The sequence below is a fragment of the Moschus berezovskii genome, chromosome 17 (assembly GCF_049115385.1).
Source record: "Moschus berezovskii isolate FMDL1 chromosome 17, NW_MosBer_1.0, whole genome shotgun sequence".
NCBI lineage: Eukaryota > Metazoa > Chordata > Mammalia > Artiodactyla > Moschidae > Moschus > Moschus berezovskii.
Genome location: NC_142476.1, coordinates 34,260,978 through 34,277,961, shown reverse-complemented (window position 1 = coordinate 34,277,961; position 16,984 = coordinate 34,260,978). Strand labels below are relative to the sequence as shown.

Sequence of the window (16,984 nt, the reverse complement as noted above, 5' to 3'; positions counted from 1 at the left end):
GGAGAAACCTCAGGATGTTTTTAGATCTGGAGGTAACCTGAGGAGATTTAGTAGGAAGATAGCTGTCAGCTGTGTGAAGAATGCATGAGAGGCGCCAAGAAACTCGTAGAAAAGAGGTTAAGTGGGGGCTATTGAACTCGATCCCTGGGTCAGGAAGATCCCCTGGAGTAGGAAATGGCAAACCATTCCAGTATTCTTGCCTGGAAAACCTTATGGACAGAGGAGCCTGGCAGGCTACAGTCCATGGGGTCACAAAGAGTCAGACATGACTGATTGCGTGCGTGTGTGTGTGCGTACATTGAACTTGAAGTGAGAGAGGCTAAAGGTTGGACAGTTTAGGCAGTGGTAGTGAAGGAGGAAGAAGGGGCCCCAGACTTGAGGTAGGGGATCAGACTTAGGGGCAGGACATTATTGCATCTGCTAATTTGGAGACCTGAGAGTTCACAGCAGGAAATCCAAAGATAGAAGTGAGGAGTGGGACTTCAAAGGAGACTGGTGACCACATGATTGTAGGGGTCAGCAGATTGCTCATTCTCACAGATAGGCTCTATTTAACATGGAAGAGGAGCTTTGTAAGTTACAGACACTTTTATGAGTCAGGGAAGAATGAAAGGTCAAATGTGTCCAATGCGCTGGCCCTGCTGAACTGTTTCTCATCTAGTCGAGTGGACTGGGGCTGGATTTCAGGCTGCCTGGTGTGAGAGAGGACAGGACAACTGCGATCGGCTGTGGACTAGCTATGCCTGGAGTCTGCTGCTCTCCGTTTAGGATGTTGGCTTGAGAAACCAGGTCTGCAGTTTGTTAAGAAAGCTGGCCTGGTGTTTGGAAGCCCTGATAGTTCTGTCTGGGGTGGGGTAGACGGACGAGAGGACTGTGTCTTTTAAAATGGTCTAGAACGCTAATTGTTAAACTTTAATAAGAATAGGAATCACTTGGAGACTTTGTTAAAATGCAGATTCTGAGTGAGTCTGAGAGGAGCCTGAGATTCTGCATTTGCAGCAAGCTCCCTGGTGATTTCAGTGCTGCTGTTCTGCGGCCACACTCAGCAAAGAGTCTTTCTAATTTTAACCCCCAAACGATCCATGTGCCATGTAAAACATTGGGCCGATTAACGCTTTGGTTTCCTAATCTATGTCATGGAAAGAGTGACCCGGTTACTCCTCGCTCTTACGTTTCCTTTTTCAGGATATTCTGCGTGGGGGGACTTTGAGATACTTGGTACAAAGGCACAAAGGAAAGGGAGGTAATTTATGTGCAGCTCCACTTCTAGTAACACTAGTGCTTCCATATTATGACTTAAGGATTGGCATCAGACAGACCCTGGTATGGGCATACCTCAGAAATAGTTGGGATTTGGTTCTAGACCACTGCAATAAATCAAACATTGTAATAAAGCAAGTCACACAAGTTTTTTTGGTTTCCCAATGCACATAAAAGTTGTGTTTACATGATACTGTAGTCTCTTAAGTGTGCCGTAGCATTATGTCTTAAAAACCAATGTACATAATTTTAAAATACTTTATTGCTAAAAAAAAAAAGCTAACCATCATTTGCCTAACAGATTTGCCAAAAACCTTCAGTTTGTAAAAATTGCAATATCTATGAAGTGTAGTAAACAAAGCACAAGGAAATGAGGTATGCCTGTACTCTTCCCTGCTCTGCCTTTAACCAGCTAGGTAACCTCAAGCAGGCTATTTTACTTTTCTAAACCTGCTTACTTAATCTATAAAAGATACATCTATACATTCATTGAACCTGTGTTTATTGGCACCTGTTCCATACCAGACATTTTGCTGAGTGCTGAGGATATAACACCAAATGAGATTTTGCCCTCACCAAGCTCACATCCCAAAGTGGGAGACAGGGGAAAAAATGAAATAATTACACAGTATGCATTTTATGCAAAAATGTACAGGTGTTTTGATGAAAAACCCAAAATATTAGAGGTATAAAATAAGGATGCTGTTGGGTGGCAAGCATTCTCCTTAGATAGGAAGATGAGCCCGCCATGGGAAGAACAAAAAGAAAAGCATCAGAAACAGAGAGAATGGTACTAACTTCCTTTGGCAAGAAAGAGCTTGAGTTGTGCTTGGGATTCTAAGTCCAGTGTGGACAAAGTAAGTGAGATGATTGGGGCACAGGATCAGTTCAGTTCAGCCGCTCAGTCGTGTCCAACTCTTTGCGATCCCATAGGCTTCCCTGTCCATCACCAGCCCCCGGAGCTTGCTCAAACTCATGTCCATTGAGTTGGTGATGCCATCCAACCATCTCATCCTCTGTTTTCCACTACTCCTCCTGACTTCACTCTTCCAGCATCAGGGTCTTTTCTAGTGAATCCGTTCTTTGCATCAGGTGGCCAAAGTATTGAAGCTTCAGCTTCAGTCCTTCCAATGAAGATTCAGGACCTTTAAGATTGACTGGTTTGATCTCCTGGCAGTCCAAGGGACTCTTCAGGAGTCTTCCCCAGCATCACAGTTCAAAAGCATCAATTCTTCGGTGCTCAGCTTTCTTTATGGTCCAACTCTCACATCCATACGTGACTACTGTAAAAACCATAGCTTTGACTATAAGGACCTTTGTTGGTAATGTCTCTGCTTTTTAATATGCTATCTAGGTTTGTCATAGCTTTTCTTTGAAGGGCATAGGATGAGGTCAGAAAAAGTGGGGCTAGATCATGTGGGACCACATGAACAAAACAGTTTGGATTTTATTTTTCATGTAACAAGAGGCAATTGAATTGTCCTAAGCAGGAAAATGACGTATTGTGATTTATTTATTTGTTTTTACTAAGTATCCCTCTAACTGGTGTTTGTGGACCAGGCAGGAAGGGGTCCAAAGGAGAAGTGAAGTCTCTAGTTGGGAGATGAGAGCTAAGAATGCGGGCTAGTGCTCATGGCAGTAGAGATGCAAGAGATGTGGGGACAGATGGAGATATTTGGGAGGTAAAACCAAGAGGCTCTATTGATGGAACATGATCAAATGGGAGCTTGAGGAAAATATAAGATTGAGATGAAGAGTGAAATCAAGGATGTCTCCTACATACCAAGTCTGGGCAACAGCATAGATGGTGGTATCATTTGTTGAGCTAGGAGTGATTGGAGAAGAGCGTGTAGAGAGAAGGGAATCAAGAACTCACGTAGTGATAGATCGTATCACATAAATGGGTTTGAGGGGAAAATGCTATAGATATATATTTTTCAGTACAATGCCTAGCACTTCAATACTCAGTATTTTATTGTTTTTCTGTTAAAATTATTATTACTCATGAAGGACTACTCATTGGAGACACCAGATGCCCTTGATCAGTAAAGACATGATAATTCCCTTGGACTCAATAATCATACTTTTATTTTCTCCAATGGAAAATAAATATTACTTTTGAAAACCCTGCAGTGGTGATAGAAGGATAGGATAGGCTCATGTGTGCCTCGAGCAACATCAATCAAACTTTCAGCCAAGTTTTGATTACAAGATTTTTATTTCTGGCAATGATGTAAGAAGCAGAAAGAGCACAGCTGGATTTTCAGTACTAGGAGGATACCACATGTTCTGAAAATTGGAAAAAAAGCATCTTCTAACTTGGAAATTGTGGTGATTTGTCTGGAGTAATTAGCGGGAAAATAAATACAAATCTCCCCCTACCCCCAACCCTTCATGGTACCATGTACAGAGTAAGTTGTCTGGCTGTGTAACTGTCCTGTTTGGTCTTTGCTAAGCATCCAGTCTTTTGGTCAGTGTTAGGTGGGTGATTTTGCACTCTGATTTCTATATCTATGGTTTATTTTTACCAGCATAGGAAAGTAGCATAGATTTTAGTAGTTTGCCAACCTAACTAAATATTAGACTGCTGATGAATTAAAAAATAAAGAGTGTGAGGCCAATTCCGTGAAACTTAGACAATCTAGTTTTTATATAGTTCCTACATGAGTTTGATGGGTTGGTCTACAAATGTCATTTGGAAACCATTGTTCTAATGGTTGGGGTGTTACGTTATGATTGCAAAACTCTGAATTCTATCCTTGCTTTTGCCAGTGACTAGCTCGCTGTGTGGCATTGAGCAAGTCACCTCAGAGTTATTAATGTGCAGTTTCCTGCCTGTAAAATGAGATGTTTTAGCCTCTCTTACTCCATCGGGATAAAGAAAATACAGAGAGCTTTGAGTCAGTAGAATATCTCAGTTGAAAGGCACTTGTACTAGATTATCAAAAAAGTCTTGGAATCTGTCCTGGTGAGGCCCTGCCTGTGTGCTTTGTCTAATATCCAATACCATCCTTCTTTGAAATGCAAGCTGATTCACTTCATGACTTAAGAAATCTCTCTCTCTGTTTTTTAAATTCATGCACATTATACAAAGGAGGTGGACCATTCTGAAAAAAACCAATGTTTTCATAATGATTTTATAAGTGACAGAGATTACTCCTCAAGATCACCAAACTAGAAGAAACACAGAGGCAGTTTGGGTATCACTCAGGATTAAAGTTCTGCCTTTGCTATATAAACTTTAGTCCTCTTCAGGGACCTACGTGGAAATAAAATTTTCTGAAGCTGGGAGAAATACAAGATGCCCTGAATTCCTCCTGCAATCACAGTACCTTTTTTAACAAAATGAAAAGAACCAGCCCATGGCACTCAACTGTCAACCTCCATACCAGGGTCTCTCATGGAAAAGACTCTTATGCTGGGAGGGATTGGGGGCAGGAGGAGAAGGGGACGACAGAGAATGAGATGGCTGGATGGCATCTTCGACTCGATGGACGTGAGTTTGAGTGAACTCCGGGAGTTGGTGATGGACAGGGAGGCCTGGCGTGCTGTGATTCATGGGGTCTCAGAGAGTCGGACAGGACTGAGGGACTGAACTGAACTGAACTGATCCAAACTTACCATGGAGCTGTCAGATAGCCGGGGCTATGAAGAATGGACCAATCAAATGCTTTATGAGAAGTCTGTGGGCAGGGCCTGAGTTGTCATCTGGTTGGGTGACATGCACCAGAGATCAAATTGCCAACATCCGCTGGATCATGGAGAAAGCAAGAGAGTTCCAGAAAAACATCTATTTCTGCTTCATTGACTATGCCAAAGCCTTTGACTGTGTGGATCACAATAAACTGTGGAACATTCTGAAAGAGATGGGAATGCCAGACCACCTGACCTGCCTCTTGAGAAACCTGTATGCAGGTCAGGAAGCAACAGTTAGAACTGGACATGGAACAACAGACTGGTTCCAAATAGGAAAAGGTGTACGTCAAGGTTGTATATTGTCACCTTGCTTATTTAACTTATATGCAGAGTACATCATGAGGAACGCTGGGCTGGAAGAAGCACAAGCTGGAATCAAGATTGCTGGGAGAAATATCAATAACCTCAGATATGCAGATGACACTACCCTTATGGCAGAAAGTGAAGAGGAACTCAAAAGCCTCTTGATGAAAGTGAAAGAGGAGAGTGAAAAGGTTGGCTTGAAGCTCAACATTCAGAAAACAAAGATCATGGCATCTGGTCCCATCACTTCATGGGAAATAGATGGGGAAACAGTGGAAACAGTGTCAGACTTTATTTTTTTGGGCTCCAAAATCACTGCAGATGCTGACTGCAACCATGAAATTAAAAGACGCTTGCTCCTTGGATGGAAAGTTATGACCAACCTAGATAGCATAGTAAAAAGCAGAGACATTACTTTGCCAACCAAGGTCCGTCTAGTCAAGGCAATGGTTTTTCCCGTGGTCATGTATGGATGTGAGAGTTGGACTGTGAAGAAAGCTGATCGCCAAAGAATTGATGCTTTTGAACTGTGGTGTTGGAGAAGACTCTTGAGAGTCCCTTATACTGCAAGGAGATCCAACCAGTCCATTCTAAAGGAGATCAATCCTGGATGTTCATTGGAGGGACTGATGCTGAGGCTGAAACTGCAATACTTTGGCCACCTCATGCAGCGAGTTGACTCACTGGAAAAGACTCTGATGCTGGGAAAGGTTGGGGGCGGGAGGAGAAGGGGACGACAGAGAATGAGATGGCTGGATGGCATCACCGACTCTGTGGACATGAGTTTGAGTGAGCTCCGGGAGTTGGTGAGGGACAGGGAGGCCTGGCGTGCTGTGATTCATGGGGTCGCGGAGAGTCGGATACGACTGAGCGACTGAACTGAACTGAACTGAACTGGGTGACATGCAGAAGCCAGCCCCCGTATAAGGGAGATGAAACTGTAAGGAGAATGCTTGAAGCTGAGGGGGCGTAGGAACTCTTACAAGAAGGAAAAGATATTTCCTAGGGAATCAGGACTCTCCCAGCCTGTCCCTTGTCCTGCCTGTAGTGCCTCCTCTGGGGCACCAGTGTGAACTGTGCTGCTTCCGGCCACCTCACAGCCTTCTTCCTTCCTCATCACCGATACGACTGGTGGTTTGCAGCACAGGGCCTGTCACGTTGCCTGGGTACCACCCACAACATCCAACTCACTCTTCCCCCGCCAAGTTTGATCTGTCTACCCTCACCTCTGAGGTTATTAAACTGGCAAAGAGATATATGAAATCGACATTCTTGAATGGCTCTTCACTCCGGGCAAGGAAAGGCAGGACTGTTTCCATGGTTGAAGTGTTCCAACCAATTCAGAGAAAAATACCACATGAAGTCAAAATACTGTTGTCCTGGCCAAGCAAGGGTTTTCCTTTATAACCATGCTGACATGCAAGGTTTACAGCCTTTCCCCTCCCCTGGTGTCAGTGGTATTGCCTGCTCTCTGCAGCTGGGGGATGTCAGTTTAGCGAGGCGGGGGGCGGATTTCATCTGTGGGACATGGTAGAAAGGAGAGAGTCTCTGGGAGGATATAAACTCTAGTGTGAAAAGGGAGTCGAATATCCAGTCTTGGAGAGAGACAAACATGAGCTTCATTATAGTAAGAAGAACTGCCTACACTTCCTTGAAGATAGATTTGATAAGACATTTTGAAAATGTCATCTTCCTTTGGGGAAAGAAGCCATGTAGTACACAGTGCATGATTTCATTTATATCAAGTTCAAGAACAGGCAAAATAAATCCACGCTGATGAAAGTCAGAAGAGTATGGGTTGCAGGGATATTCAGTTGGAAAGGGAGATTTTTTAGGGGGACTCGAAATTCTGTGTCTTGATCTGAGTGATGAGTACCCAGGTTATTCACATGTAAAAATTTCTTGAGCTGTATACCGAGTTATGCAGTTTTCTATAGGCAATTTATAGCTCAATGCAAAAATTTCAAATGAATCTTCCTGGTTTTTTTTTTTTTTGGTCACACTTACAAATGTGGCATCCGAATAAAGGATTGTTCAGTAAAAAAGAGATGTTATGGATACTCAAAGTGGATTGTAGAACATAACATGCAGTTGAACCTGACCCAGGAAGGACCACAGGATTCAGTGGCAGGCTGACGTGGGTCCAAGTCCTGTCTGCAGCTTTAACTGTGGATCTTTGAGCTAGCTTTAAATCTCTCAGGCTCAGTTTTCTTCTCTGAAATGTGGATAATAATATTTACCTTTAACTGCTATTTGGGGGATTCGGTGAAATAATGTGTATAGGTATTTTGCCAAACACCTGAAATATAGTTCAAAAATAATATTTATTGTTGACAGATACTATATATATGTCCACATAAACTATGATGTTAAAGAATTCCAGTCATAAAATCAGGCTTCTTTCCTAGAATACTACTGGGGATGAAGGTATGAATATGAATCTAAATAACTGTTTAACCATAAATTAAGTACTCCTTCATGAATATCTAAATGGATATTGTTAAAATATGTTAAACTATTGTGGTGGTTTAGTACCTAAGTCATGTTCAACTCTTGCAACTTCATGGACTGTAGCACGCTAGTCTCCTCTGTCCATGGGATTTTCCAGGCAAGAATACTGGAGGATTGCCATTTCCTTCTCCAGGGGATCTTCCAGACCCAGGAATTGAACCCGGGTCTCCTGCATTGCAGGTGGATTCTTTACTGACTGAGCTATGAGAGAAGCCCATTAAACTATTAAAATGGATAATGTTAAACTATTAAAATGTATAATGTTTAACTATTAAAATTTATTTAAATTACTCAAAATCAACTGCATTCTGGGCTGTAGGATCTTGGTAAAGTTACTGAACATCTCGGAGTAGTTTCTTTATCTATGAAATCGGAATGATACTACTACTTCAGTAGGGATATCCTGGTGATTTGGTTTACTAAACTGTTTAGTGTGCTTTGCAGTGTGCTTAATGCACTGTGAGTTTTGGTTAAATAATTCAGTTTGGTAAATATTTAATTAATGCCTAATATAAGACAGATTTTTTGTTGTTGTTCTTGGGAATTGAAATTAAGAATAAAACACAATCCTTGCCTTCAGGCAGCTTCCAGCCTAGTGGGAAAGACAAACATATACACATTTATAAAATACTTTGATAAATGTTATACTAGTATAATATTAGAATACTGGCAAAGCTTGCAGGAGGCATTGTACAGAAGTCCATTAATAGTGTCTGGGTAAGGGCCATATGTTAATTTTCAAAGGGCATCATGATACTGGAAAATAACAATTCAAGGCCATCATGTGATTGAATCAGTGGTTGTTGTTCAGTCGCTAAGGCGTGTCTGACTGTGTAACCTCATGGACTGTAGCCGGCCAGGCTCCTCTGTCCATGTGATTTCCCAGGCAAGAATACTGGAGTGGGTTGCCATTTTCTCCTCCATGGGATCTTTCTGACCCAAGGATTGAACCTGCTTCTCTTGCATTGGCAGGCAGGTTCTTTACCACTGAGCCACCAGGGAAGCCCTTGAATCAATGAACAAAGGATTATTTCTATTTTAGAATCACAAGATTATCTGACTGGGAACGTTCTAAATCAGAACTGGATGCATTTAAACAGAAAATGGAAAGCACTTTCAGTTTGGCAATGAGTTAGGAGGGAAATGGGATGGAGTTCGAAGTGGTAAGACCTAATCCTACTGACTATCAAGTACCTCAGATGCAGTTCCTCTGAGTGAGGCCGTATCTCTGCATGGGAAGGAAGGGCAGTTATTCCAGGACAGTACTGAGTCATGTCTACTTTGAGAATCTGATGAAAGCCATGAATACTTTCCAAGAAAAAAAAAATGGACTTGTCAGCAAACAAAATGGCCATAGTCATTTCCAGCAATATTCTTGCTCTTATGAAATTCAGGGTAAGAGCTTCTGTTTTAAGAAGACCCCCACTGCTGTATCTTCTCTCCTCTCTGGAGAAACAATAAATATTGGCAGCTTCATTGATTCCATTACTGTATTAATACTGATGATCCTCAGATGATTTCTGGGTAGTCCCCTGAGTGTGTGATAACCTTTGCTGTACGCCATCCTACCTGGTATTTCCCAGTGCACGTAAGTGTGAGACTGCTCAAAGATGACAACCTTAGAGAAACCCAATTGCAAAATATAGACACTGCACAGATAGTTAACAAGGTCTCTGGAGAGGAATATACCAATACTACTACACAACAGCTAATGCAATCACTGCTGTAAAGTGCATTATTACTGTTTTTCCTTCCACGGCTTAGAAATTAGGATGAAGAGATAAGACACTGGGCTAACAAGAACCAACTGCTCCCGTCTATTGACTAATCCCTGTCCCATGTTGCTGAGGGTCCAGACTTCTCCCATAACCTCCTTGAGGATTCTGATGGACTCTTTTGTTTTGTCTTATCAGCAAGTCCCTGAAGATCCAGTGCCTGGAGAGTGGAATCTGGGAGCAAGGCAGCTGCGTCCCAGTGGTGTGCGAGCCCCCCTCCCCTGTCTTTGAAGGCATGTATGAATGCACCAATGGCTTCGAGCTCGACAGCCAGTGTCTGCTCAACTGTAACCAGGAAAGTAAAAGGGTAAGGATGACTTGAACTTTATTTTGGATCAGGCTGTGCTCCAATCTTGGTGAGCAATCCAAGAATGTTGAATAAAATAATCTAAATGAATGACAACAGGCAGGGCCTAAGTTGGGATTCTAACCGGAGATGTTGATATCATTTAATTGGGAATTCAGAAGATACTACGTTCTTGGAATATTCTCTCCTCTTGGATAAGAACAACCTGATAGGTTAGATACCTGGGTAAACTGCAAAATGGCTCAGATTCTGATTTGGCAATATGATTTCTCCCAGACTAACTTGGCTAGAAATGCTGGTATCATACTTTTTAATAGAAAACAGTCTTGAACAGAAACACAAATTCCTCAGCATAGGCAAAGCTGAAAGCACTGTTGGACTGTTGTTCTCCCTAGGATTTTGGCGCAAGATGTCTCAAACAAAAACCACAGTCTTATCGTGGTTATGCGACTAAAATCAATTTTATTTTAGAAGCTTTTCAAGTACCCTACACAAACCCGAGACAGGAAGTTAAGCAGACTTCCTAAGCAAAGATCAATGACCTTACCTTCTCTCCTGGCACATGCCTTTATCTCAGTGTTCAGTACTCCAAGGTAAAGACTACAGGGCACATGTGAAAAGAACACTCCATGAAATGAGTCCCCTGGGAAATCAAGCACACCTGCTTGCACTAATTTTTTAAGAGCTCAAGGAGTTGTCCAGATGAAGGGAGAGTTTATCTGTAATTCTAAAATCTTATTTTCTTGGGCTTTGTGAGTTAGTGCTATTCTCTATGTTCTATGTATAAGATACTTGGTGATTACTGGGGACATGAAGCCAAGAGTTACACAAACGAGCACACATGTAGAGAAAGGGAATAGAATTTTGATGAGACGAAAAGCAGCTATGACGTGTCCATTCAAGCAGACAGAAAAGCAAAAAGCACCTTCAGAAAAATTATGAATTAGTCCCACTGGCTCAAACTCATCTTGGAATAAATCTGACATTTGCCACAAGCAGCATTTGTGGGAGAGTATGAATGGATCAATGCAAAAACGACACCATTTGGGAAAAAAAATTTCCCAAAGCTATCTCAGAATACATGGGTCACATTTGGTAGCTTACTGTAACCTTATATCCAAAGGAAAACACACTGCTAATGATTTTCTAATGACAAAATTATTTATGATTTCTTCACATCAAAATGGCAAAAACTTGTCTTGACTTTTTTGGGGGAAAGTCAACAGCAACATAGTTTATTATCTCAATAGTGTTTTTTAGTCCAGGTTCTACAATTGGAGAATGCTACCATTTACGCAGACCACTTTTGTCCACACTGTAAAAGAAGTTGCTGCTGCTGCTGCAGCAAAACTATAATGTCCGTGTTTTCAACTTTTGATATTCTAGCTTCCCATCCGCTGCACGAAGGAGGGAGTGTGGACTGAGGAGTTCAAGTTATGTGAGAACCTGCAAGGGGACTGCCCACCACCCACCTCTGAGCTGAATTTCATGGAATACAAGTGTGAACAAGGATACGGGATTGGTATGTTTGGGAAGAGATGCTGACTTCTGCTCCCAAGTAATCCTTCTATTAGGCCTGGCTGGATCTTAGATCAGATCCATCATTCTGCCTGAGGAGTGGATAGAAATTCAAGTTGACTTTTAGCTGCTTCAGTTAAAATGAAATTTATGACACTTTTTTTTTTCACTCCTCCACACACATGTAATGTTGGTGGTGCTCCTGAGTGGTTTGTGTAATGTTTGGTCATGTTACCCAGTGTAGCCTGAAAATGGATTGATTTTTGGTAGGAGTTGTAGTTCCAAGAAGAAAGGTGGGAATGTGTAGCCAGATACCACACACGCACTGGAAACCTGCTTCATACTCTCTGTTGCTGTACCTTGAGCAGAGAGTTCCCAAAAGGAGCAATTTGAGATTGTCTTTGCTTGCCTGGATCAGCAGCCATTCTTTCTCTGTGGTGAACCTGCCTCCAGAACCTAGGGACAACTTTTCTTTTTTAATTGGGGTATAGTTGTTTTACAGTGTGCTAGTTTCTGCTGCACAATGAAGTGAATAAGCTATATGTATGCATATAATCGCCCCCTCTTGGACCTCCTCCCACCCCCACCCCACCTATCTAGGTCATCACAGAGCACCGAGCTGAACTCCCTGTGTTACACAGCAGGTTCCCACTAATACAGCTATCTATTTTACACATGGTAGTGTGTCAATGTCAGTGTTCCCCTCTCAATTCATCCCACCCTTCATTTGCCCCTTGTGTCCACACGTATATTCTCTATGTCTGTGTCTCTATTCCTGCCCTGCAAATAGATTCGTCTGTACCATTTTTCTAGATTCCATATATATGTATTCAGTTCAGTTCAGTTCAGTTCAGTCGCTCAGTCGTGTCCGACTCTTATGAACCGCAGCACACCAGGCCTCCCTGTCCATCACCAACTCCCGGAGTACACCCAAACCCATGTCCATTGAGTCAGTGATGCCATCCAACCATCTCATCCTCTGTCATCCCCTTCTCCTCCTGCCCTCAATCTTTCCCAGCATCAGGGTGATGATGTACGTATATACGTATTAATATACAATATTCGTTTTTCTCTTTCTGACTTACTTCACTCTGTATGACAGTCTCTAGGTAGATCCATGTCTCTACAAATGACTCAGTTTCTTTCATTTCTATGACTAAATAATATTCCATTGTATATATGTGCTACAGCTTCTTTATCCATTCATCTTTGATAGATATTTAGGTTGCTTCCATGTCCTGGTTATTGTAAATAGTGCTGTATTGAACATCGGGGTGCATGTGTCTTTTCGAATTATGAAGTAAGTAAAGTTAAAAGTCTCTGTGGCCAGGGATAATTTAAAGTGAAATTAGCTCAAATTGGCTCAGTCTGAACTTAAGCATCATAGAAAAGAGATCCTGTTTGTGAAAAAACTGTTGAGACTAACCCTAAGTTTTTAATTGCATGAGCAAGGAGTAATTTTCCAAGTCATTCTAACATGTGTAATGCCAGTAGATAAAACTTGAGTTAACGGGAAAGCTTGTTAGTTTCTGAAACTGTTCTTTACCATCTTCAATTTGCTGTCTGCACTGAGAATCTTGTGGCCAGACAAGGAGTAGTAGGATGCTGAGACTGAGCTTCTCACGTGGTGCCTCATGAGAAAATTCTTATATCCCCACCCTCTAATTTCTACATTAATATATCATACACTCACATGTGTAGAGTCCTTAAGAGTCATGTAATTCTTTGAGTTATACAAGTCAGTGTAAAACAGAAATAGAGATAATGCTGAAAAGAAACTTGGAGATCATAAAATCTTTAGTTGAGGAAATAGAGAATTTGAGAGTCTGCCTTCTTTGAATAGAATTTTAGAAGATACTCAGACTTCATGTACAAAAAAATAGAGTGGATTTTCCTTTAAAAGGCCACCACAGGACCAAAATCTCTGCTTTTGATTTCTCCTCATTTCCTCTTTTAATCAATAGGTTTCTTGGCTACCAGAGTAATGATCCTCAGTGTTGCAGGCATTATAAATCCACCTTCATGATTTCTGGGCCATTTTTTCCCCAGTTAGTAAAGTTTTTAGATAATAGATCCTGCAATTATCAGCTTCAGGAAATCATATAATCAGAAATGCTATTAAAAGTACTTAAAAGGCATCAACCAATCACTATAGACCTTAGCTGGCCAGAGTCCTGGAGTAGGGTCTCATAGATCTGCAGAGCAGGAATTAAATATTTTATTGCTGGATCATACAGAGATTTTAGAGATTCTAGAGGAAGGGGTATATGTGACCAGAAAGGGGAAGAGCATTTGGAGTCAGGGAGTTAACTTGGTGCAGTGGTTCTTTACTGGTGAGTGTAGGAGCATCCCTACAGGTGCATAGTCAATGAGTATCAGCCTTGCCTGTGAACATGTTAATGAGGTGATCTACAATGTAGAATGATGGACTCTATGGACATGAATTTGGCCAGACTTCCAGGAGACACTGGAGGACAGGGAAGCCTGGTGTGCTGCATGGCGTTGCAAAGAGTCAGACATGACTTAGTGACTGAACAATAACAACGCAATGTAGAAAGCAATTGTTTTTGAAAAACAAAGCTAATGATTCCAAGATGTGAAAGACTGAGATGCACAAAGTTCAAGTGTCTATTGTAAATTTCTGTTCCTTCAGGTGCAGTGTGTTCCCCATCGTGTGTCGTCCCCCCTAATGATCCTGTAATCCTTCCTGAGAACGTCACTGTTGACACTCTGGAGCACTGGATGAAACCCGTCAGAGTACAGGTGAGGAAAGAGTCATTTTTACATGCTAAGGAGGTAAGACCACTAAGCAATTCTCAACTGGCGGCATATTCCCAGGTGTAATTTCAGAGGCTTTCAAAGCATCCTTAGAACGAACAAACACATGGATCATTCCTAGAGAGAAGGACTGAAAATACATAAGAAAAGAGAAGAGCTTGAGAAAAGATGACCCATATCCAAAGGAAAGTTTAAAAGAATATAGAAGGATGACTGAGAGGCATAACAAATGATCATACAGGAAGGAAATTTAAAGACAAAATTACCACTAATAAAAAATAAATGATTGTAAATCAACTCTATTCCAATAAAAAGTTTTTTAAAAAATAGAACAGCAAAATGTAGGATAAACCAAAGTTATGAATAATGATAAGAGAAGGGTAGAGAGGAAAAGATAAAACAATGAAAAAAACTGAAAACATGGAAAGAATGATGAAAGGAAGTAAGAGAAGCTGACTTTATTTAATTCATTTTATTTTTTAATGGCTGTGCTGGGTCTTCAGTGCTGTGCACAGGCTTTCTCTAGCTGTGGTTCATGGACTCCAAGGTTTAAGGATTAAGGATTAATCCAGGATTAAGCAGTGGCGCATAAGTTTATTTGACCTGAGGCATGTGGGACTGTCCCACACCAGGGATCGAACCCATGTCCTCTAATTGGCAGACAGATTCCTAACCACTGGAACACCAGGGGTGTCCCTGCCCTGGTTTCTTAACCACTTTAGCTCCTGACTCGTAGTTCCCTTACCTGATACTACTGGCATAATTCTTACTGAACTCAACACCCACACATCTGGCTCCTCTGAAACCTTGGTTCTCAGTTCCATGGCCTCCTCTGATCACCTTTACCTCCCTGACTTCCTCTCCCACGTGCCTTCCTTGGCTCACTCTAATCTTGCCACAGTAGCTCTTGGTTGATTCTTGAACGTGCCAGACACATCCCATCTCAGGACCTTTGCCCTGTGGTTCCCTCTGCCTGAAATGCTCTTCTCCTGGGTGTCTTCATGCCCTGCTCCTCAGCTTCCTTCAGAAATTTACTCAAATGTCAGGAAGGCCTCCTTTGACTACACAATCCAAAACGTTAACTCCCCTACACTTTTGTCTCTCTTCCCTCTTTTATCTTTTTCTCCTTAGGACTTATTGTGACCATGCATAGTATCTATTTAACTCATTTATCTTATATATTGATCAGTCTCTTTCTGCCACTAGAATAAAAAGATCAAAAGATCAGTGAAGAATTATGATTCACTACTATATCCCCAGATCCAAGAACACTACCTAGTATGTAGTAAGGTTTCAATAAATACTTGTGTGAAACGAATAAATGAAAAAGAGAAAGATGGAGAAGGTGGTAATACATTATTTCTTCTTAGAATGGGAAGGTGGGGATATCAGAAAGCCTGGGAGATGGCTTGTTTTACTAAACTGTCTAATAAAAACCTTAGAAGTTTGTTCTTGCAGAGTCACCGAGACGTCAACTCTAGAGAGGTACCACATTTCATTTGGAAATCATTCTCAGATTGCTCCCTTTTCCTCACAGGCTAATTGTGCTGTGTTATTGGCGAGGATGTGTGTTAAAGCAGGAGGATAAGGAACAAATACTCAAGTATGATTCATGGGTGGGGGATGGGAGGAGTGTGACCCTATCAATTCAGTCACTCAGCAAACACTTATTGGGGCTTACTGTGTGCCCTAGAACTATGCTAAGTGCTGGGAATATGAAGAGGGAAAAATGAGAGTCCCTCTGTTTACAAGAGTTACAATCTGGCCATAAAAATGAACACTTATAATAATGCAACATGAGAAGTACCTTGTTTGTGGTAGAGAACTATAGGAACACCCAAGAGGAAGCAACTAATTCTTCTACTCAGGAACTCTGGGGGGCTGTGCATTAGTCATTCAATCATGTCAGACTCTTCGGGACCCCATGAACTGTCATCTGTCAGATTCTTCTGTCCATGGTGTTCTCCAGGCAACAATACCAGAGTGGGTTGCCATTCCCTTCTCCCGTGGATCTTTCCAACCCTGGTCTCCTGCATTGCAGACAGATTCTTTATCATCTGAGCCACCAGGGAAGATTTTGGAGTTGGGGAAGGAGCAATAGACCAGGAAGCTTTTCCTTTGGGTCATAAACAATGATCAAAGGGAACATTCTAGTGGGTAAGATGTTCTGTGTGTCTGAAACCAGAGTATGTGCTGTGGTGAGGGAGAGGGGAGATGGGAGCTAGAAAGATGGGACAGGACAGAGGCAGGTGGACAAGACCCTGTAGCACATGGTGCCCTCCTCTAAGGATGTTGAACCCAAAGAGAAAACTGCACCAGTGGGAGGGACTCTGGGAAGTCCAGTTGAAGTGGAAAGGAGAAAGCCAGAAAAACACCTTGCGGGGTTCTCCCATCCCCTGGCCTTTCCAGACTTTCTGTACCATTTCCCACAATCTGTTGTGAAGGTTTAGCTGGAATTAGAATACCTGAAGAAAGGACTTCTGCCTTGTGTTCCTGGAGTGCCAGACAGAGTAGCCCCTGTCAGTCCCTGTAACTCAACTTCTTATGTGAAAGACTTCTCTTTCTCTATAAGCAGCTAAAGGGGGAAAGGCTTGGAACTTTTACAATCCATTTGTTCCACCTGAGAGATGAACTGCTTCAGGAACCCTTCTACACTTACTTCAGCGTCTGCCCAACAAGGTATCTGGTGAGCATAGTCGATGGATTCAGGGTTTGTGAGACCAGAGTGCAGGCCTTCCAGTGATAGGGGTTCTTCCACTTCCACTTTCTGAACGGGACAGTCAGAGAAGAGCAGTTCACTTTTCTTCATGAAGACAGCAGAGACTTCACTATTTCC

General features: G+C 42.0%; 1 protein-coding gene across 1 annotated transcript in view; it reads left to right on the top strand.

Moving 5' to 3' along the window:
- The window catches only part of PAPPA2 (pappalysin 2), a 323,227-nt gene that overhangs the window by 242,841 nt on the left and 63,402 nt on the right, over positions 1 to 16,984 (top strand). Inside the window, exons 17-19 of the mRNA XM_055419199.2 lie at positions 9,684 to 9,852; positions 11,239 to 11,374; positions 14,024 to 14,133. Coding sequence (XP_055275174.2) covers positions 9,684 to 9,852; positions 11,239 to 11,374; positions 14,024 to 14,133 — 415 coding nt within the window. The remainder of the gene's footprint in view (positions 1 to 9,683; positions 9,853 to 11,238; positions 11,375 to 14,023; positions 14,134 to 16,984) is intronic.